Source organism: Petaurus breviceps, unplaced genomic scaffold, assembly GCF_028583685.1.
Source record: "Petaurus breviceps papuanus isolate PSGF00001 unplaced genomic scaffold, PetGlider_PUasm1.0 207, whole genome shotgun sequence".
NCBI classification, from domain to species: Eukaryota; Metazoa; Chordata; class Mammalia; order Diprotodontia; family Petauridae; genus Petaurus; species Petaurus breviceps.
In genome coordinates, this window is record NW_027185850.1 from 11,632,324 (window position 1) to 11,656,846 (window position 24,523).

The 24,523-nt window shown below is 43.8% G+C and overlaps 1 protein-coding gene across 1 annotated transcript in view; it reads right to left on the reverse strand.

Moving 5' to 3' along the window:
- LOC138164898 (inactive tyrosine-protein kinase transmembrane receptor ROR1) overlaps positions 1-24,523 on the reverse strand; it is a 372,629-nt gene that overhangs the window by 102,063 nt on the left and 246,043 nt on the right. The window contains exons 3-4 of the mRNA XM_069092845.1: positions 10,923-11,210; positions 9,615-9,645 (exon numbers count right to left, since the gene is read on the reverse strand). Of these exons, the coding sequence (XP_068948946.1) occupies positions 9,615-9,645; positions 10,923-11,210 (319 nt within the window). The remainder of the gene's footprint in view (positions 1-9,614; positions 9,646-10,922; positions 11,211-24,523) is intronic.

Here is a 24,523-nt window from a genome sequence, read left to right on the forward strand (position 1 = left end):
TCTCTCTCTCTCTCTCTCTCTCTCTCTCTCTCTCTCTCTCTCTCTTTGTCTGTCTGTCTGTCTGTCTCTCCCTCCCTCTCTTTATGTGTGCCACACACACATAATAAATACTGTGTAAATGATCCACTGGAATTCTTGAAAGCTTTCAGCTCCCCATCTATAATGTAAGATTTGTTGAGTGTGAAAGGTGACCAGGGACAGGAGAATTTGGCTCTTCTAGCCTTGAGATTGCCAGACCCAACCCAAGTGGGATTGGGAAATCCTCCTTATCTTATCTTACCCCATTCCCTCCATGGTCCTCCCACTCCCCACAGCTGCTGGTTCTGAGGCTGCTGGGATCAGGCTCAGGGTGACGGGGCTGAGAAGGGCCTGTCGCTCCCATTCACTAGAAGAACTCTGGCTGGACCCCCATCTTCCCTGCTTTGTCCCTTGAGCACAAAGTGTTGAAAGTCATTCTTGAGTTTATCATGAATTGCAGAGCAGGGGAAAAAAGGCATCCTTTGGAGGGCTTAGGCAGACCTCTACTACACTTCTTCACTTTCGCTGAAACTAGGACATAGATACGGCTGGCTACTCTAGCTTTCAATAGAGGAAAGGGTGCCAAAGGCATACAGAGGAGAACGAGGAGAGTAGATTGCTGGTTCTGTTTAAGAGGAGGTTATGTTGCCTAATGGTTAGGGCATGGGTAGGACACAAAAATCTGTGTCTCTGACTGTTTCTATTGCACATTATCACTTGGTTAGAAAGACTAATTAGTGAAAGTAGACGGTACCAGGGGGCCCATTTCTTCCTGCTATGGCCATTCTCCTCCTCTCAGGCCCACATTGGCCCCTGCTTCCCCTACTATCATCCCTGAGGAAGCCTTGGAATATTCTTGGGTTTTTCTTTTCTCTTGGGAAGGTAGGATTCCAGAGGTTCCTCAGCCCTCAACTGAATTCATTTGGTCAATAAACATTTATTAAGCCCCTACTATATGCAAAGTTCCATGTTAAGCAATGGAATTTAGCCTGGAAAGTTGATTTAAAGCTACATTTTGCACAATTTGTCCTGGTAAATATTTGTGTACTCTTTGCCCTGAGTGCAAAAAAGGATGCATTATCATTACCTCCAAACTTATCCCTATTCCTGACTTCCTTCTATCTATCAAGAACACCCCCAGAAGTTCTTCTGAGCCACCATTTTCTTGGAGTCACATTGGAGAATCGACCTTGGAGTAACCCTCAGCTCATAATTTCCCCTCCCCCATAGTTCTAATTAGTTGCCATTAATCTTGCTGATTCTACTCCCACAATCTGCCTTACCTCCCAACCCTTCTCTCCACTCAATTCTAAATAACTGCCCTACTTTGGGTCTTCATCACCTCCCAACTGGACTTCAGTAAGAGCTTCTGAACTGGCCTCCTGCCTCCCAGTCCCTCCCCACTCCAATCCATCCTCTAGGTCTACACATCTAATACTCTGATAGTCCAAAGGCACAGTCTAGCCAGGCTATCCTGGCTCTGAAAGCCCTGGTGGCTCCCTAGAGCAGTTTTATTGGGTATTTAAAGCCTTTCAGACCTTGGCTCCAGCCTGTCTTTCAAAGCTAATCTGACTTTATTCCACTTGACATTTTCTTAAATGGACTTCTTGCTGCCCCTTGGGAACATCTCATCTCTCATCCATCTCAGTCTTTTGCATAGACTGATTTCCCTGCCTTGATTGTTTCCATTTTCTTCTCTATCTCTTCCTATGCCAGGTTCCCTTCAAAGCTAAGAGTTGCCTCAAGGGAGGCAGCAAGATGGCACCAGGAAGACCTGAGTTCAAATCCAGCCTCAGACACTTACTTAGCTGTATGACCCTGGGCATGTCACTTAAACTCTGTTTGCTTCAGTGTCCTCAAGTGTAAAATGGGGGTTATAACAGCACCTATTTCATAGGTTGTTATGAGAATTGATTGAAATAATATTTATAATTGCATAGTGTAGGCACTATGCAAATGATTATTCTGTTCCCCACCTCCTCCCCCTGGGAAAGTATCAACTCCTATTTGAAGTCTTTTTGGATCTCCCCAGCTACCAGAGCCCCTCCTCACAAATTATTATATATGTGTCTGTATTTGTAAGCATGTGTGTATGCATGAACGTACATCCCATGTGTATGTATACATACATATATAATTGTATGTATACATATCCACATACGTCTATTATATGTAGACATACGTAACAGTTTACTATCTACTTACACATGTGCATGTACTCATTTATTTTTAACTTACATTCATTCATTAGTTTGTTTATTCTATATCTTCCAGTGGATGTTGGACAAGATGTTGAGGTGTGAATTGGAAGGTCCCTTTTAAACTCTGAGATTCAGTGAAACTATAATTAGAAAAATCTGTTGAATCTCTTGATAAATTGTTGAGAACCTTCAAGATCCAACTTCAATAAACTTCTTCCACAAAGTCTACCTTGATTCTTTCAGTGAGATGTGATATCTTCTTACCTGACCTGGGAGGAGCGTGGTAATGAATGAAGCCTTGCCCAGGCTACTTAGGTTGTGAATCAATAAGAGGTTACCGATCACATTCCCAAAAACGATTTTTTTTGGCCAGACCTATGATTTCATTAGGGTGGGGAACTCCTGATGACAACTTTTTTTCAACTTTCAGTCTTAGATAGTTGCCTGCAGGACTGAGGATAAGAAATTCACCCAAAGTCATTAAGTCTTCCTGTGTTAGAAGGAGGATTCAAAGCCATGACTTCCTGACCCTGAGGACGGCTGCCTTTCCAGTGCCCCACACTTCACTCATCAAAGATAAGAAAATGTGGAAACAGTCAGCATTGGATGGGAGTGTTGGAGGAAGAAATGCACAGCCACATATTGTTGGTAGAGCTGTGAATGAGTCCAGTCACTCTCCAAAACAATTTGGAATTATTCAAGAAAAATCATTAAACTGTTCATACCCCCTGACCCTGGTGGGCTTATGACAGAAATAAAAGCCCTGAATATACCCAAATAATCATAGCATCACTTTTTTGTGAAAGCAAAAATCTGAAAAGTGGATAATCATGGGTCGATTAACTAGCTATGTGACCCTGGGCAAATCACTTAACCCTGTTTACCTCAGCTAGATGGTACAGGTATGGAGCACTGGGCTTGGAATCAGGAAGACTCATCTTCATGGGTTTAAATGAAGCTTCAGACATCTTACTGGCTGTGTGACCCTGGGCGAGTCCCTTAACCTGTTTGCTTCCATTTCTCCATCTCCATGAACTGGAGAAGAAAATGGCAAACCACTCCAGTGTCTCTGCCAAGAAAACCCCCAAAGGGATCATGAAGAGTCAGATGTGACTGAACACAAGGAAGCAGCAGCAACAACAACAAGGTCCCCATCAGTGGGAGCCTGACATACTGCCAAACCTGCAGTACGTGATTATAATAGAGTTTTATTGCTCTATGAGAAGTAATGGGTGAGGAGTGCAGAATGGAAGGATTTATAGAAACTGATGCCAAGTGAAGCAAACAGGAATAATAGACAAAATGACTAAATGAACGATGATAAACATAAAAACTACCCCAAACATGGGGATAATTGTGACAAACCACCATGATTGCAGAGAACAAACGGTGAAGCCCTCCCCCACCTCGCCATCGGCAGGTGAGGGTCCACAGTTGTAGAACACGATATACATGGTTAGACATAGTCACTATGTTTCTTTTTCTTCACTATTTTTCTTTGTAACTAGGAAGGGCACAATTGAAGTTGGGGGGGGGAGGAAGAAAGTATATCTAGAGATGATTCTGATATAATAATAGCTGGCATGTATACAGGACTTTAATATTTGCAACATACTTTATTTCCATGATCTCATTTAACCGCACAACAGCAAACTGGGAGGATAAAATGGGATCAAGCATTACGTGTGATATTATACCCATTTGACAAGTGAGGAAAATGAGTCTCCTAGAAGTTAAGTGATCTGCCCAGGATCAACCAGCAAGTAAGTGTCTGAGGCAGGAACTGGACCTGGTTCTTCCTGACTCCAAAAACTGTATTTAATCCACTAAATCATAGTGCCCCTACACAAACACAAACATCAGTAAGACTTACTTTAATTAATGATAATAATCACAGATTTCTATAGCATTTTTCTCACAACAGTTCTGTTAAGGGAGATTTTACAAATGTAGAAACTGAGGCTGAGAGAGAAAGTTTCTCACCTGAGGTTACACAACTAGTAGGGACCCAATTTCTCATAAGCTTCTCGGGTCACAGCACAGCCTGGAAATTCAAAGACATTACAACAGATTCTATGACATCACCGGCTTCCCTCCCTCCCCCCTTGGCCACCCCTGGTGCAGACCCTCATCACCTCACTCCTGGACTTTTTCAATAGCCGCTGGGGGTGGGGGAGGGTCGTTTGCCTGCCCCAAGTCTCTTTCCCCCTCCAATCGTCTCTTTCCCCCTCCAATCCATCCTCTGCTCAGGCACCAAAGTGATTTTTCTCAAGTGCAGATCTGACCATGTTACTCTCTTACTCAGTAAACTCCTGTAACTCCCTCTTGCCTCCAGAATCAAGTACTAAATGGCATTCGAAGTTTGGCATTCCAAGCTCTGTATTACTCCCCCTCACCCACTTTATGGTCTGGCCAAACTGACCTTTTTGGTTTTGCTCCCAGAAAAGCCAGCATCCGTGCCTTTGCTAGAATTCGTTCCCTCCTTAATGCCATCTTTTAGAATTCCTCAAGCTCAGCTCAAGCTCCTCCAGGAGTTTTTGGGGCTTTCACCCCTCTACTGGTGCCTTCTGTTATGGGGATGTAAATTTAATATCTTCCCTGCCCCTAGGCACTTTGATAGGTTTAAGTGAACCTGGAGCTTGTGGCAGGAGGCTTGATTTTAGGAAATACTTTGTGATTAGACAGTGGGTCAAGAGGGTTGTTACAATAAACCCAGATGTGAGGCTTTGATCTGCGGCTCACTTTGAGAAGTGTAGTGTGATTTGACCAGAGGAGACTCTTGGGCAGCCATTGAGACCCCTGGCTTTGAAAACCCAGATGCTGATGCTTCCCTCTCTGGTAACTGTGACTAGGTATGGATGTAATGGTCAGACAGCTGGAAGCCTGTCTGCTTGAGATGTTCCTCTGTCTTCTTGTAACTTCTGTTTGTAACCTGTCTGTATACTCTGAAGTTTGGGTTGGTGACTTTTTCCCCTGAACAAGGTAAATGATACATGTTTGATTGATTAAAGCAAGATTGTTAACCCATTTTGAGTTGCTTTCCTTTAGAAAAGCAGATCTAGGAACCTGTGCTAGCAGCCACCCTGGGGATGCTGGGGTGCTTGCTGCTACACCTTTCCAACAATTCCTCGCATGCACTGTGTATGGATTTACTAGACACTTCCATCTCTCCATGGGCTTCCCCCAGTAGAACGTTAAGTCACCAAGGGCAGGAGCGCTTTCCATTTGGTCCCTGTCTCCAGCACAGAGCCCAGCTTTTGCTCCATAATGATCAGGAGTCAGGGCTTATGACTAGTCATAGTTTAATATCTCTATAGCACTGCAAAGGTCTGCATTGTGCTTTACTGGTATGATCTGATCGGATCTGATACAACGACCTTGGGAGGAGGTGCTGTTATTATCCCCTTTTACAGTGGAGAAACTGATGCAGAGAGAAGTCAGATGACTTGCCCAGGGTGACACAACCAGGAAGCTTCTATGGATGGATTTGAACTCAGGTCTTCCTGACTACAGAACCAATGCTTTATCCTCTGTGCCACCTACTTGTTGTGTCTGACTCTCCATGACCCCATTTGGGGTTTTCTCGGCAAAGATACAGGAGTGGTTTGCCATATTCTTCTCCAGTTCATTTTACAGATGAGGAAACTGAGGCAAACAGGGTTCAGTGACTTGCCCAGGGTCACACAGCTAGTGAGTGTCTAAAGTCAGATTTGAACTTGGGAAGATAAGTCTTCCTGACTCCAGGTCTCACTCTCTGTGCACTATGGCGCCACCCATCTGCATCCCACCTACTTGTGCCCTATTGATTAACTGATTCTTGACTGAGATTGGCTTCACCAAAGTGTAACACCAGCAGGAAGGCAGATGTCAGCTAATTTGTCAATGAGAGTTTCCAGGGTAAGAAGACTCTGGCACAAACATGGCGTGCCATGGAGGGCGTCACCAGCCCTTGGCCTCAGGCCAGGTCTGGGAGCTTATGGATTTAGGTACTTAACCACAGAAATCCAACCTGGGATCCAAATTATCAGCAGCAATTGAAGCAAGGATTAACAGGAACAAATATTTTACAGGAGTGGGAAGGCATTTTAAACATGAATAATTTTTCAGAAAAGTTTTAATCTTTGTTTAAATTAAAACTTCAAAAGGATTTCACTTATCAACCAATCCAGTGAGCAATTCCAAAAAGGCGATTAGCTTTAAGGAAGGGAGGCAGGGTGACCAAACTTCTGACCTGCCTTAAGACCAATCAGTATTTTCTCCCCATGCACTGAGAAATGCAATTAGTATGGAGTGACTATAAAGCCCTTTCTACTGTTACAATTAACTGGCTGATGAAGTATCAGAAAGGCTTGGCCAAGGGCCAATGTTTATTTTTTACTCCTTGCATGTTTTATTAATGGAATTCCACTGGACCTCCGGGAACTTACAGAATAGCATTAAAATATCCCATGTTGGAATCCAATGGCCTCCGTCAGGAAATGGAGTCAGTGCTGCATGGCCTGATTCAGGGCTGGGCTTGGTCCAAGCACATCCTAACCATGGTAGCCATTTTGACCTAAGAAGGCCATGCACCCAGTAGGCACAGCTATTTTTAATGAAATGAGGCTAGATAATTTCCAGTGAATTCTTTTCAGAATATTAGCAAAGAACTTGAAAATCAGGACAACACGAGTTAGAATGCCTCCTTAGACACTAGCTAAATGAGGTCCCTGATGCTCAGAAGAGCTGCATTTGAGTTTAAGTAAATGACATTTCCAGTAAGTATAAACCATAAAGATGAGGTTACCATATTACTATCAAGGTTAAACCCAAATGACATTGGAAACCAAAAAAAAAATACTAGACTAAAGTAGGGGTTCCCAAACATTGTGATCTAATTAACATCCCTCAACGCTCTTTTTAAAAAGTAATATTTTATTTGGTCCCAATTACATGTAAAGACAATTTTTAACATTCATTTAAACAGTTTTTGAGTTGCAAACCTTCTATACTCTTAACAATTGTTGAGGACCTCCACAAAGAATTTTTATTTGGGGGGATTCTCTCTATCAATATTGACCATATTCCAAATGGAAATGTTTTAGTATTATTACCAACATAGTTTTGACATCGTGGATGTCCTAAAAGGGTCTTGGGGACACTGGCTTAAAGAACAATACAGTTATTCCTTCCACACCATGACTTTCCCCATTGAGGCATATCCTGGGTAAGCATAGGAAATTAAATGGGGATTCTTTTGGAGTTTTGCTGAAGTCCCGGACGATACATGAAGGCCAGCCAACAGCACAGAAAAAGCTTAGAAGCTCATTATGCATAAAATACATGTATAGTATTGCATAATATCAACATATTTGAACTTCTAATGCCATACATATATACAATTTCTTTTTTAAAGTTAAAGCAAATAAAAAGCTAAAGTTTACAAAAAGAACATGAAAGCCAGGAGATGACACACAAAGGCTAGAAATTTAGAGATATCACACTGACCTATATATACCCTATGACCAAATACTTAACCCAGATTTTACTGTAAGGTACTGGAAACACCCCATAAAAGAAAAAGGAAAAAAAAGCAGACTTCTTCTCTGGTACCAAGGGAGGGCCAAAAAAATTTACGTGGATTTTCCAGATTGCAGGGGCACCACACCCCTAACCCCCACAATGTGGAATGGATAACTGTAAATTCTTGGTAGATGCTTTCATTTTTGACCTTGATTTGCCTGCAATTGAGGATCTGACTACCAGATTCTTGTCATTATTCTGGGTCAAAGTTCACTGTTTACCACCCTGTAAGACCTTGGTACTGAATCCTTGAATCCTTGAATAGAACAGAAGGTCAGTATTTCTGCTGGCAAGATTCAATCTTGAATTTTAAGTATACACAGAAAGAAGACCAGAGTACACCCTTAACTTTGCACTTTGGAGCCCTCATAGCTAGCTGCCCCAGAGGTAGCCAGAAACAAAGAGGGGGATGGACTGTTACAGTAGAGTTTTTCTAAAACCCTGCCCACCTTGACATGTGACCCTCCAAGAAAGTGTCCCTCCTACCTGAAAGCAACTGAATCTTCCTGAATCCCAGCAGAGGTTTTACCCTCCATGCTGGTCCTTCATGACCTTGCATTCTCCCATTTAGCTTTGGATTTATTTGTAGACTTGACCAGTGAATGAGATAGAGCAGGTAATTCCAAGGAAAACTAACCATTGGTCAACCCTATCAGTCCTCCATGTTGTGAGTATGCCTTTTTCTTTTTAGATTAGTAACCTAGATGCTATTCTGGGGAATATGGTTCTTATCTCTTCTGTTCCCAGAAGGGCATCACTTCCTGGTGGAAGCCTTATGGTCTCCTTGTGACTGGGTAGGAACAGAAAGGATTCAGGACCAGGACAAGAGCAAGTTACCTAGGCCAGTGGGTGCTGAAGGAACATAACCCCAAGCTAATCTGGGTAGCCTCTTGCCCAGGAAGGATATTCTAAAGCCCCACCTGTGCCCACCAGGAGAAGGAATTGTTGGGGGAGTCAGTGACCTCCCAGCTGTTCTCATAGAAAAGCCAGCAATCAAGCCAGAGTAAATGAAAGACAAGACCATGAACAATGAAGCCTGAGATTAAGAAGCTGGGTCTCCTGAGAGGTAACCAGAACAGCCGATAACAATCTACATGCATGCCAGAGAAAACAATGAAGGAACTGCAGAGAAACAAGGGTTTCCCTCAGAGCCATTCCTAGCTCAGAGGAGACTTTTGTGGTAGGGCTTTCTGCATCTCAGCACCCCGCCCCCTCTTCCCGCTCCTCTTCTTCCTCCGCATCCCAACTAACATTTAAATAGTGACTTAAGGTTTATAAAGCACTTTACACACGTGATCTCAGTTGATCCTCCTAACAACCATTTCGTAGAGGGAACCAATCACAGAGGGAACGATGAAGACTGATATAAATGCTGCCCTATGACCCCCACTGCCACAGAGGATAATGACAAAGCCAGACCACAGAAACCCTCACAGAACAGTTCTTATGCCACACAGTTCAGTGTGAGGACTTCCAAGTCTTCAGGGAGGTAGCAGCACCTCATCCAACCTCACTGTCCATCTCTTCTCAAAAGACACAGCTTTTTCAACTAGCCTACTGGAATTGCTTTGGGCTTTGAAAATGCAGATGCCATATCACAGTAATTCTCGAGACAAAGAGACAGTCATCTATTGATAATGGTGGTTTCCCATCAGGGCAGGCGGCAAATACAGAAGACAGAAACACATCTGGCTGGGACTTGAGCTCCCAGATCTAGAAGGAAGGCACACTCGTTTTGTTTTGTTTTGTTCCTTGAACCCTAGACAGCAAGTCCTAGGCAGGAAGGACACATACTTAAGAAGGCAATGCAACGGGAAATAATGAAGTACTTACGATGTTCCAGGGCTTGCTGTGGGCGGGGGACCTAGGAATAAAGACAAAAAGAAAAAAGCAATATTTTAGCTTAAGTTAGCCAGACACCCAATAGCGAGGCATGGTCAATCCATTATGGATCAAAGCCAGTAATTGCCCTTGAGTACTATTCATTGTCCCAAGATTTATGGATCCTTCCATTCCATGATCCAAAGCCCCAGGAGGTGAGAATGTTGATTCCATAGACACAGCTCAGGTCTGATGAATGGCACAGGAAATGCCAACACCGGAGATATTACAGTGGGAATCATCTCAAGAGTCAGAGGTGGCCCACTGGAAGTACTTGAGACTTTGGGCACCTATTCCAGTCAAATCCCAACTCTAGCCCTCCACCAACGTTAAAGTCAATCTATCAAATATCATAATTATTGACCAATACTTCCTGGTTAAATGTCAGTTATTTGTTGGGGGGAGGGGAGCTCCCATTATTGTTCTTAATGATGATGATGACGATAGCTAGCATTTATATAGCACTTTAGGGTACCATTCTAGGAAAGGATATGCCAATCAATTGCCATACAACTCCAATCATTGTCCCTGGGACTTCCTTGACCAAAACACCTCTCCTTGGCCACAACTCTCTTATATGTGTTATCGTACCCTATCCAAATGTAAGGTCCTTGAGGACTTTTCAGCTCTACATCCCCAGAGCTTTGGAAAGCACCTGGCACATTCTAAGCTTTTCATTCACTCCCTCCTTCATTCTTTTAAGCTCTTTTGTATGGAGAATTGATCTAGTTGTCTTTAAGATTGAGTTAAAGCATGTCCTTCTCTAGGAAGCCATTTCTGATCATCTTCTTAATTCCATTGCCTTCCCTAAATTAATTGCATCCTCTCTATCCTATATACAGCTTGCTTTGTATATCTTTATTTTGATGCTGTCTCCCCCATTAGACTATAAGCTTCTTGAGGGAAAGGACTATCTTTTGCCTCATTTGTATCCCCAGAGCTTAGCACAGGGCCTGGCACTGAGTAGGTGCTTAATAAATGTTTATTGATTGATCCTCAGTTGCTAATCCCTCTCCACAAAATAATCTTGCATCAATTTTTATATTATATATATATATATGTATGTGTGTGTGTGTACATATATATACAGGTTGTCTTCCTTGATAAATTTGTGTTCTCCTTGGTGGCAGGAACTGTTTTACTCTTGCCTTTGCACTCCTGGAATACAAAGTACTCAGTATCCAGTAGGCACTTAATATATGTCTATTGATTGATGGCAGCTGGATATCAAAGAATCAGATGCAAAAGATGACACCTTACCAAACTTGACAAAAAGAACTCCAGTGCTGGACACAACTTTTTTGCCATTGCTTGCAACACATTGGAAGTAACCAGTGTCTGTAGTATCCAGGTTTCGTATCCGCAAGCGAGAGCCATAGTTGGTAGCTCGAAAGGAAATCCTGCGGGGCTCCTGGACCACGGGGGCATCGTTTTTAAACCAGCGGATGGTTGGGGGTGGGTTTCCGGAGACTTTGCAGTGCAGTTCAGCAGTCTGGCCCAGAGATGTGGTGATGTTATTCATGGGCTCATCCAGCGTCAGGAAGGAATCTGAGAAGATAATAGGGAGACAAAAGAAGATAGTGAGAAGGGTGCAGAACCCTGAAGCCCTGTCCCATGCTTGAAGAAATTCTCCCATCATTTTCAGTGGGCACTTGGGAGTACTAATTCTGCAAGGTCTCTGCTTTGCTCGAGGAGCTTAAGGGGACTACCTAAAAATTACAATTTTTAAAAAGGATCTTGATGAAATATTACAAGAAATTGTTCGTGAAAATTGCCCTGAAGTTCTAGAACAAGAGAGTTAAGTGGAAATTTTAAAAATCCACTGTTCACCACCTGAAAGAGAAACCAGAAAGAAAACTTACAGGGATATCATGGCCACATCTCAAAGCTCCCAGGTTAAGGAGGAAATATGACAAGCAACAAGAAAAGAAATTAAATAAATTTAATAATAAATTTTTTTGCCTTTTTGTTTTGGAGGGCAATTGGGGTTAAGTAACTTGCCCAAGGTTACACAGCTAATTTTTTTGTGTGGGTGTTAAGCGTCTGAGGCCGGAACCGAACTTGGGTCCTCCTGACTCTGGGGCCAGTGCTTTACTCACTGCGCCACCTAGCCGCCCCTTAATAATTAATTTACTAAATAAATTTAAGGACTCTCTTTCCCTTTCTTCCATTTTTCCTCTCTCCCTTCCTGCCTCTCTTCCTCCTTCCCTTCCTCTCTATCTGGAATGTGCCAGGGGTACAAAGACAACAGTCTTTAGGTTTATAGATTTGGAGGTGGAGCAGACCTCAGTGGTCATCTTGTCCAGTCCCCTCATTTTACAGGGATGCTATAGGAATTGTCCAAGGTAACATCTGGAGAAAGTATGAGAATCAGAATTTGAACTCAGAGCCTATCCCTCCAAAGACGCTGTTCTTCATTCCATGTCAAGATGACTCCCTCTAAGCTAAAAGGCTTTAAGTGTTAGGAGCCGAAGAGGAGACTTGGAGCCTGATTTCTCCCATCCCTCTCTGGTTATTATGGCAAGCAGGGTGTGGTCACCAGGGTTTGTTTGGTTTGTGGCTTACTTTCTCTGGGACAGTCCCTGTCTCCTCAAAGCCTGTGCCAAAGTGGAGGACTCTCTAAGCCCTATCATTTTATGAGTCCCTGACTTTGAGATGACCCAGGCCAAACCTTCATTTTATAGAGGAGGAAAGTAAGAATCCAGGGTTCAAAGGCTTGGCCAAAGTCAGGAGGAGAGCACCTGGAATAGCTTCGGGAGACTGTTAAATTCCTTTGTAAACCCAAGACCATGTCAAGTTCACAAAGGTATTTCAAAGCAAATGCAGGAAGTAGCTGGTAGGAGGCACCAGTTTACAGACAGAACAAATGAGATTTAAATTGAATCTTTGTACCTCCTGGAAAGGCAAGACCCAAGGGGGAGGGGAACTCTTGGGGGGAGATGCAGTTTTGACTTTTCATCTGATAAGGAAGAGTGGTCCAATTTGTTTACAACTTGTGGCTTCTCCATTGGGTGGGATGACAAGCCCTTGACTGGGCAAGCTCTGGGTGGATGAAGCTGGGCAGAGTCCAGTGGACAAGGATTCCCCTTCTCTTTAGAATACAGAGCATGGGATCACGGAGGCTTGGAGGTAACAGGGAGTCAAGAATAGCTCAAGACCAAGCCACCCTTCAACAAGAATCGCTCTCTAACATCTCTGAGAAGAGCTCCAGGGACAGGGAGCTCAGTCCATGCCCAGGCTGCCGATGCCATGGACAGAAAAACCAACTGGTGGGGAATGTTTTCTCGTGTGGAGTCTAAGAGTGTTTTACAAAAATGGTATCTCATTCAATCTTTACAACAATTTTGTGATGTTGGGTGCTGTTGGGTCCCCATTTTATGAGGAGGGGGACTGAGGTAGACAGGGGTGAAGTGACTTGTCCAAGGTAACAATATTAGCTAGAAGGCAGCTTAGAGGCTATCCAGTCCCACCCCTTGATTTTACAGATAAGTAAACTGAGGCTTGGTATCTCATCTTTTCTTTTCTTCCTCTGTATATCATGCTCAGAGTCCACTAGGCAATTAATCAATCCTAGTGGGACTCCCAGACATTCACCAAATAAGTCTCAGGTAAATGGACAGATAGCGGATTTGTTCATGAAGCCAATTCATTTATACATGCTGCTCCATGAGAGCACAGAATAGTGGATAGAGAATTGGCCTTTGATCCAAGAAGACCTGTGTTCAAGCCCTCCCACTGGCACACATGAACTCTGCAATCCTGGACAATTCACTTAACCTTTCAGGGCTGGACTCAATTCTCTAAGACCTAAGATCCTGACAACAAGCAGTGATCAAATTTGAACTACCAGAGGGAGTTTCCCGATTGAGGATTCCTTAAACCAATGTAGTCACAGGTCTGCTTCAAATGGTAGCCCATATGAGCATCTTTGATGACCAAAACATTGGTCAACCTAGCACACGTCATTCCATCACCACAGCAGATTCCAGAGTCACCAAATTTCAGAGCTGGAAGGACCACTAATAGCTACCTTGCCGAAACCACACTGAAGCCACACAAACAGGGAGTCCCTTCTACAATATTCTCGGTGGGTTTCATCCAACCACTTCTGGAAGACCTTCAATGAGGAGGAGCCCATGACTTCCAGAAACTGACCACTTGGGAACACTCAAATTGTTGGGCATGTTTTCTTGACATCAAGCCTCAGTTTACTTCTGCAATTTCTACGCCTTCTGGGGTTAAATAGAGCAAGCGTAATCCCTATTCCATGAGACCACCTTTAGAACCCCTGAAGAAAGATCTCATTTGGTCTTCTCCGACCCTTCATCAAATCCTCACATGGTGTAGATTCAGGTTCTCATTATCATGGTGACTTTTCTCTGAAGGTTCTCCAATTTGTCAACATCCTCCTTTAGAACCAAGTACAAGTCTCCAGATAGGGTATGATCAGGGCAAAACAGAGGGACTCTCCTCCCCCTATTCCTAGATGCTTGGCCTGCCTCTCTTAAAACAACCCAAGTGAACTCACTCTTCTTCCTTCCTTCCTTCCTTCCTTCCTTCCTTCCTTCCTTCCTTCCTTCCTTCCTTCCTTCCTTCCTTCCTTCCTTCCTTCCTTCCTTCCTTCCTTCCCTTCCTCCCTCCTTCCCTCCCTTCCTTTCTCAATTTATTTATCCATTCACTCACTCATTTAGGTTGTCACATAACATTGCTAACATTAAGAATTGAAGAAGAGGAAGTTCTGTGGTATAGCAGATATGTGGGCTTGGAAGTCAGCAAAACCTGGGTTCAAATCCAACCCCAGACACTTACTAGTTGGGTGATCTTAGTCAAGTCACTTAACTGCTCTTCTCAGATTCAGCTTTCTCATGTGTAAAATGGAAACAATAAACCTACCTTCAGCACTGTTATAATGGCCAAATGAGCTACCACATAAAAGTGCTTTGCAAATAATGAAAAGGTAAAGAAATGTGAGCTGCTATCATTCTAAACCACGTGGAGCTTCCAGTCTGCTACGACTCCTGAAGCCAGTGGGCCAGGGACAGCGCTGTCGTCCTTTGCCCTGCGCAGACCACATCTGGAACTTGTGGCGCAATCTGGGGGCCATAATTTAGGAGGAATAATCTGCCCACTGAGTCCATGAGGGATGATGTGAACTTATAACCATGTAATTTCGGAACACTCTGTAGATTACATAGCATTTTTCATGTACAAATTCCTCCCAATATTCATGATTTAATTTCCAAAGAGCTCTCCCTTCTGCTCCCCTGGGTGGGGGCAACCAGGATTCCTCTTTTGACAAGCATAGAAACTAAAATATGAAGGAAGTGAAGGTTAAAGGTTAACACCTCCCCCTCCACTTTCCTCTGCTCGGCTTTCCACCAAGCTGGCAAGACTGACAAGGAGCGAGCCACAATTAGAACTCAGATCTCCAGCCCAGGTATCCAAGGAGGCACGTGCTAATATCTTGGCCTCCAGACACTATGCATCCTTTTAAGAAAAAGGGAGGGCCTCCACCATGAAATAAAATGCTTAGCTAAGCAGAAATGAGCCCTGCCAGATGTACTTAGGTCATCCCAATTGACTCAGAGAGAACATTCTGTTCACACCATCAACCTGAAGTCTCTTTCTGCCCCTTCACTGTAAATACTTCTGACTCACTATCTCAGGAAATATTTTTATCTTAATGAAGTCAATGCCGAGCATAATCTAAGTCAGCTTGCACATTCTTGAGCTGGGGCCATGAGCTGCGTTCAATAAAAATCAGGCTAATGGCATGGGACTTCTGAATAACCACAGGGCGAGATCTGACATAACAGCTTTAATCCCGTGCCTGCACAAATGGGCAAAAGCCATGCTGCTGCCCGCTCACTCCATGGCACTTGGCAGATACCTTAATGAGATGAGGAGAGCCCAGCATCCACACTGATCTTCATGGAATCGTGCAGGCATCTACACTAGACAGACTCTTGGAGGTCAGCTAGGTCATCCAGGATCCCAGTGAAAATTCTTTACAAAACCATCATTTCCTCATCTGTAGAACTGGATGGGTTGTCCAAGAGGATCTTCGAGGTCTCTTCAGCACTAAATATAATGATCTATGACCTTGTTTCATGAGCACCATCAAGTCATTGCTTGGAAAAGTCACTACAGCCTCCCAGGGCAGCCCATTTCACTTTGGGAGAGCTCTAGCTGGCAGAAGGGTTTTCCTTTTCCTTATAAACTGAGACAGGCTTTCACACATTGGGTGGACCACCTGTGATAAACTTATGGGAGGCCATGGAAAAGAGTCACATATGATGGGCAGACATGAATAGACTGGGTGTTGAGAATTCTATGGGAGAAACCAACATGTAGCTAGACAAGTAAACTCCATGGGCTAGAAACAGGCCTGTGACTTCATCGGTATAAGGAATTCCCAGGTGAAGAAACTCCCTCCGCCAAAGCAGGTCAGAATCTCTTTTTATTGTCTTAGAGAGAGAGCTGGGGCATGGAGAGGTTAAGTGACTTGACCTGGGTCACAAAGCTACTATGTTTCAGAAGCAGGACTGAAGCTCGGATCTTCCTAGCTCTCTTCCAGACCAGCTGCCTCTCAGACAGCTAATACTCTGTGGACACCTACAAGTGATGATGGATATTAGTGTATTGTAGAAGGTGTCTTTGCTGTGGCTTGAGTAGGTCTGGATGGCCTCAGAGAGTCCTTCTAAAATCTGAGATTCTGAAGTTTGCATTTCAGTCATTCAAACAAATAGCACCAAGGTGGAGTTTCAGGTACTGAGGATTCCACAGTGGAACCCCCTGCTTTGTGATGTTCAGGCGGTTTGGTTATAATAGATTAATGATGGGAGGCCTACACCACACAGGGCGTCCCCAGTCCTCCCTCTTTGGCTTTGTCTGGTGAATTCCTACCCACCCTGAGCCTCTCTTCCTCTTGGGGATCACAGAGAACTTTGCTTCTGTCTCTCCAATGTGCGTATCACCTCTTCTTGTGTACCAGAGTTCTCTTGGTTTGCATCTTCTCCCCCATCTGACTGTAACCACTTTGAGGGCAGACCTACATCATCTCATCCAACATCTCCAGGAGCCTAGCACATGGTTCTACATACTCTGGACATTTCATCGCTGTTTGTTTTCTTTGCATTTGTGATGTTGGTCAAGGCAACTCTATATGAGAGCCCCTGTATTTGAAAGTGGACCATAGGGTTTTAGAAAAAAAAAAAACAGGTGCTAAAACACCTATAACATTAGTGCTGCAACAAAATTCAGAGGCCCCTCTACAGAAGAGGAAATGTGAGTCCCAGAGAAGGGAAGTGATTCACCCCCACACTCCCCCGTAGTAAACTCTAGACTCTGCCTAGTACATCCTACTGCATTTCAGATACCACAAACCTCTAGTAATCTAGCAATATCTAGTATTTATTAAAGGCTTATGTCAGGCACTGTGCTAGGCACTGCATAATGGGTCCCTGTCCTCAAGAAGCTTATATGCTAATAGGGAAGACGACACTTACCCCAACAACCATATATTAGATACACACAGAGTGGATGGAAGGAAACCTTAGAGGGGAAGGCATCAGCAGCTGGGGCGATTGGGAACGGCCTGTAGAAGGTAGCCTTTTCCTTGAGTACTGAGGGATGCAAGGACTCTGTGAGAAGGGGGAGTATTCCAGGCACGGGGAAACAGCCAGTGCAAAGGCACGGAGATGGGAGAGTCATTATTGTACATAAGAAATAGCAAACAGAATGTGAAAATATGTTTAATAGGAATGTATGTGCAGATCCCATATCAGATTGCGTGCCATCTTGGGGAGGGAGGGGGAGGAAATTTAAGACTTATGGAGATGAATGTTGAAAACCAAAAATAAATACAATAGGAAAGCAAACAGAAAGATGGGAGGGGCAACCCTGTGAAGAACTTGAAAATGTGGCAAACCTGAACTCAAAACCGGGTCTCTCATCCTGGTCCATGCTCTTTTCCAAGCTGTTCCATAATCAAAATCATGAAATCGTGTTCTCCCAGGCTTAGCCTGACGTGGCCAATGCCTTATCCTAGCCAAGGTGGCCATGATTTTGGTTTTTATTACTATTATTTTTTTATGGCTGAGTTATAAAGCCTGAGAGAAATGCTGACAGACCCTTAATGCTAGGGCAGGCAGAGGGGGTGCCCTATAATGAACTCTTAAATGACTGGAGATAGTATCTGGAAAGTCAAGCCTGAAATACATTTCTGCTCCTGGCCCATTGCCAAAACAAACTGAACACATCATCAATCATCTCTGGGATTTCAATAGCATGAATGGGAGACGGACGCCGCATCATATTTAAAAATTACACGTCCTTAATAGTGAAGCCTTTGGCTGATTCTGCATTAGGGAATGGGAATGGTCATGCCCTATGATGCCTGGGTAAGGAGACCCTGCAAAGAAGATGATGAAGAAGGAGGAGGGACAGCTCTTAGACCTTTAACGGAGAAATCTGAGTATTTTCACTCTGTTAAGCAGTTGACTGGCCCAGTAATCATAAAGCCTTCAGGGTTTCATGACGTTCAGTGAAACCCCCAGAGGCTTCCAAAATAAAAGCTTGTCGTCCTGGCCAAGGAGCTTTTATGCTTCCTGGAACCACACGGGTTGGTGACGCCATCTTCCTTTCCATAAAGTCACATCTTGGTAGCACGGTTTTAGGTTCTGTTCACTTTTCTGACTCGAATCTCTGATGGGTATGGTGGGGAGGTTGGAGAGAGTGGGGAGGTTGAAGGGTTGACAGACTATAATTTTGTTTTTGTTTTCCCCAGAAAGTAAACTCTGGTGAATCAGATAGAACTGCATTGCCCTTCAACTACATGGTGAATTTTTGAAAATTTTATTCTAAATGATTTAATTTTAAAAATAATATTAGAACATAGAACAGAAAGATGTTAAACCTGGAAAGAATGCTGGAATTTGTAATGCGAGAATTAGAAGAGCCCTTGAGAGATAAAATGTTAAGGACAGAAGGGATCTTGGTCCTTAGAATATCAGAACTGGCAAGGATCTTGGAAGATAAATTAGTGATAAGAGGGATGCTGAGATAGAATGTTAGAGTTAGGAGGGATCTTAGAACAGAAAATGTTAGAATGCAGAATCTGGAACATAAAGTATTGGAAAAGACCTTGGAACTGGAAGGAGCTTTAGTATATAGAATCTTAGAATTAGAAGTAATCTTATGAAGTGCTACTCCGCCAACTGGGCACTCCGTCTTACAGATAGGCACCCCCAGAGGGCAACTATTTTTCCTATCAGATTTCTAGAGATAACTATCAGGGGATGAGTTTCAACCATTGTTCATAAGCCCCCATCTGTGTGTTTACCATTCATTATCAGCCAGTTGTGTCCATTAGCTTTCAGAAAAGGGTCATTTACTATAGTGCTACAGTAAGTACAATTGGCATAAAACATTGCCCCTAAACTGTGGGCACACTATTCCCCTGACCATGCAAGGTTCTGGGGGAGAACAAATTTAAATCATAAAGGCAGTGAGACCCATGTGTAGGGAAGGTGTGTGGCAAACAGATACATCTCAAGTTCTAACCCTGGGAATCTTTTTCTCCCTTCTTTGAGTCCTTGTGGAGTTTCCCTGAGTGTAGCCATGCACTAGGCCTTTCTAGAGTCCTTAGCTGGCACTTCTCTCTACCAAGACGAGCCTCATACTCTTCAGCTATCAGCATTCTTAGGTACACGTCTTTCCATTTCCATATGTGTCTGCAAGAATTTCCTTTCTTGTCAACCACTTCCACTCCAGAAGTCACTGTTATTGCTCCCATTTGATTTTGGGACCTCTGAGGACTCTTTCAAACTGATAGGGTTTCCAGGGAGCAGGGAGAAAAGACAAAAAGACTCTCTCCTCCCAAAAAGTGTTTCCCTTCAGGGCCTTGGCTAGAACTCCTATACTCCTAGACTGGCTGGTTACAGAAAGCATGAGTCCAAAAGCTCTACAGATAGCTGCAGGAGTGTGTCTGATTATTTCAGTCAGTCATAAGACATTTCCTGGGTAGCCTGATTTGTCTTTACCCAGTGATCAAAGTCCTTACTTCCTCTGAAACTGAGAAGGGACTTGCTCACATCTAGGTTACCCTTTGGATTGATTAATTCAGTTGAGCTGTCTAGGCTTCTGGAATTACATTAGCTGTGGTGAAAACCCTCACCCCTTACACTCAGAATATGGAAGCTGAGAGCCAGAAGGGGCCTTGGAGTGTATCTATTCCAGGCTTCTCATTTAACAGAGGAGAAAACCAAGACTCGCTATCCTTGGAAATGGACGTCCAGACTTCTTCGCCCAGAATACTCCTTGTGGTTGGAGGATGATTGGGCCTCAGCTTTCTCGAAAATTAGGAATTGTCTCTTTTGGAGAAATAAAAATACTGTGGGTCCTTGGGAGGACAAGTGACATCTGAAAATCTCCTATTCCTGGTAGCTTTATTTTCCTGGGTACAACAATCAAGACTCAAGTTAAGGAAGCAGGAACATACAGAGCGAAGGCCCATCACTGAAATGCCATACCAGAAATGAGAGTGACAATAGCAACAAAAACAATTAGAATAGTTCTGTAAAATCAGAAAGCACCGTGCTTACAGTGTCATAGCCTGCATGTGGAATGGTCAGCATGCACTTATTAAGCACTTACTGTTTGCCAGGAACTGTGCTAAGCAGTAAAGATACAAAGAAATGGAGAAACAGTCCCTGCCCATGTTCCAACAGGAAAGAGGACTCTTGCTCCGATGCACATAAACATGAACTCCAGGAGCTTCTAGTTATAACAGAGTTCCCTGGGGCACCAAGAGATTAAATGGCATATTCATGGTTATGTCACCTCTATACACATTGGAGGCAGGATTTGAACACAGGTCTTCCTGGCTCTCTGGTCAGCTTTCTATCCATTTCACCACACTATTTCTCTTGTAGGTAATAATTTCATCTTTACTGGATTTAATGAAGGACTGCTAGGAGGCACAGTGGACACAGCACATGGCTTGGAATTGGACTCATTTCTGTGAGTTCAAATCTGGTCTTAGACACTTCCCAGCTGTCTGACCCTGGGTAAGTCACTTCATCCTGATTCCCTCAGTTTCCATATCTGTAAAATGAATTGGAGAAGGAGATGGCAAACCCCTCTAGTATCTTTGCCAAGAAAACCTCAAAATGGGGTCATGAAGAGTCGGACATGACTTAGATGACTGGATGACAACAACTGGATTGAATGCACTGAATTGGGATGGGGGGGTTGGCAGTTGTCTAGTATTACGCAGCTAGGATTCAAAAGAATCAAAATATGAACCACTGAATAACAGGATCCAACCCTCCCACTTTACAAATGGGGAAACTGAGGAAACAGAGAAGTAAAGTGACTTGCCCAAAGTCACACAACTAGTAGGTGTCTGAGGTGTGATCTGAACCCAAATCTTTCTAACTCCAAGTCTGGAACCCTAGCCACTGTACCATCCTGCTCTGTTCTGTATTCCATGTGTGACTTTGGGCAGATCATTCCACTTCTTGGAATGCATGAAGAACTCAGTCCTTGCTGACTGATGTCAGCTTCCAAGACATCAGCCCCTCCGTGGAATGGATCCAGGGCACCCTGCCTTTGGCCCAGGGCTTTGAATGGAAGTCTAGAGAAAGTCAAGGGACACACTGAAGATGCCTTTATGGAGAATCTGTAGAAAAACAGGACGAGAATCCCATAGGATTAGGTGTGGACAGAGTACATTATGTTCCACAGGGGAGAATGCCTCCGCAAATGAGATCGAAGGCCATTAAATTCATTTATAAGGGAAAAGAAAATATGCAAATGCAGAAATACATCAGGGCCAGGCATTTACCAAAAGCCTTGTTTCATTCTAATAATGATGACACTGCTGCTAATGACCATAGCTGCCATTTACAGAGCACCTTTGGGTTGAAACAATACTTAAAATACATTATCTCAGAGCCTGGTCAATCCAGAGACATTTCCTCCATTGCCAGACCTCAGAACTGTTCTAGGCAGCAGAACCACCTGCACAGAACGCAGATCCCACACAGAACTCAGATCCCACACAGCTCCAGAGGAGAAAAATCTCTTCTCCTCAAGTACTTGTCCACTCATGCAATTCGGTGACCTCTTCTGCTGGGCTTCTCTGGTTCCATCTCATTGGTCCACTCTACTCTCCCAAACTCAACTGTCTATCAGTCAAGAAGCAGATGCCTGGGACTAGGCTTTGGAGTGTTTCACTCACACCAGTGTTCAATGATCCCAGACTGTTCAGTGACATGAGACAAGGTTGCCATCACACACCCACATTCACACTCATTATGTAATGACAAGCCCTGTGTCCCAGGACCAGGACCAGTTGAAAATAGCCCTTTGATGGAGCCCATTTCACTTTTCTTTCACAAAAACCTTTTCTTCAAGGTAAATCAGCTCATGCCTTCACCTCTTGGTAGTCAGACACTCCTCTGCTTTCTGAAGGTGTAACTAAGGCTAATTCTCTTTCTTTGAATCTGACAGTTAATATGTTACAGAGAGTTCTGGAAGGCAGCTTACAACAGAATTTGCGAGTTGGAAGGGAGCTTAGAACACAGAATGTCAGATGTAGAAGGACCTTAGCACTCAACTATGAGAAGTGGGATGCCACTTAGAACACAAAATAGTAGAGCTGAAAGGGTCCTTAGGACACAGAATGTTGGAACTGGAAGAAATTGTAGAACTCCAAATGTTAGAGTTGAGAAGGACCTTAGAACATAGAATGTAGAACTGGAAGGAACCTTAGAATGTAGAATCTTAGAGCTTATAAGGGCCTTAGAGAACATTGGAAGGGAACTTAGAACATGGAATGTTAGCACTGAGAGGAGCCTAATCACATTATGTTAGGAGATTTAGAGCATAGAAATTGAGAACTGAGAGGAGCCTTAGAACACAGAGAGTTGGAGTTGGAAGGACCAAATGATGGGGCCAGCAGAGAACATCAGAGCTAGAGTGATATTTAGCACGTGGAATGTTAGCACAGAAAAGAGTCTTAACATGAAGACTATGAGGAAAGACTATAGAACCTTACTCAGAACAGCAGAAAACCTTAGAGATGATCTATTCCATCCCCTTCCTACTCTGTTTTACAGACAGGGAAACTGAGTCCAGGAGAAGTAAGGTGATGCTCCCAAGAAGACTACAAATAAATAATGTAGCCGAGGCGGGGGATGCATGTGTGAAGTAGTTCTGTGCCTTATAAACCGTAGATTTGGCGCTGGGAATGTCGTGGTCATCTGATCCAACTTCATCATCTTACAAGTGAGGAAACTGAGGCCCGGAGAGCCCAGTAACTTGTCCAAGATCACAGGGAGAGCACAGAGCATAGACGGGGACTTAAATCTGCTCTCCCCTCAAGCATTTTCATTTCTACCCTGCCTTTCATTTGAGCTATAATCTTTCACCCTTCTGGACTTTCCTCAGGAAATTTCTGCCACCACTAAGCTGAGCAGGGGAAATGAAGCCTCTCCCTAGTTGGCCTCTACATTCTAAGCTCATGCTGGAACCCCCAGTTCCCTCCCCTAGTCCCGCCCTTTTTCTGACGAAGTTTATTTTTGAAGAAAAGTGACTTGGAACTCATCAACAAATATCCCCAGCAGGCCATAAACCAAAGCCCTGATAACCATCCAGGGACTTGGCCATCAGTTTGGGGGCCCCTCTGTTAGTGGCTGGTCTGGTTGGGGACCCCAAGTCAGCCCATTAAGCAGCTTCTCTGAGCTATGTGCTTCAAGATTAATGCCATGAAGTCAAGGAAAAGCAGTTATTTTTGACATTATGACATACAATCACTTCACGATCTGGTTCCTATTAGTCCTATTTCTGCCTTTTAAAGGCCTATTTTTTACAGAAAATGTCAGGAAATTTGGAACAGAAACTTACAATAAAACACGTCCCCTGACCCTCTGTTCTATCAATCTTTCAAAGAAACAGAGATAGCTGGGGAAGCCAGGAAGAGGCAGCTCTCTGTTGTTACCTGGCATAAACAACAGGGCCAGCCAAGACTTGGCCACCACCTGATGGGGAGGGGCTTGGGTAGAAGAGACAAGGGACCAAGAGAAGAGGACCCCTCTTAGAAAGCTGGAAAGCTCCATGTCTATGACAGCTGGGAGACTTTCCCTTCCGTCTCCCTACCCCTCTCCCATCCATCAGTCCATATCGGCAGCTCCATCATTCACAAACAAGACCTTCACGAAACATCAATTTCTCAACAAGGAACGTGCTCTCTGCCAGTGGGAAAGCAAACACGGGCGGCTAATGTAGTGTGCCTAAGAAAACTTGCAAACAAAGTGGAGTTAATATGCTGTCTTTGCTCCCTGCCGGGCCCTGTTAACAGAGTCTGAATCCCGGGGACTGATAGGAAAAGGGTGATTTACGATGAAAGAAAATGAAAGTGCTAATTGTGCATGAACATGAGAGCCATATTTCTTCTGCTTTCAACAAATAAATCCACTTCCCAACCAGAGATTTCAGGGGGAGACCTAGACAGTGCCAAGGAGCAGAGCAGTGGACCAGTCAGTGTCCACTGGAGAAGACTTACTAAGAGCTTTTAGGACCAGACCCACGATGGATCAGCACGGCACCTGGAACAAGACAGGGTGTAAGAAATGCGGATTGATTGGTCTTCCAAGACAGGAGGGCACCTGCTTTACAACTTATAGACTATATATATAAAACTTATAGTTTTACTTATAGTCTTAAGGAATAGCCAAGGAGTTTGAAAGACCATGTCGGTTGCCCAAGGCCATGGAGCCAATCAACAAATTCACTAGTCTTTATTAAGGGCCTATTCTGAGCCAGGCATTATGGTAGACAGCTGGGATACAACAATG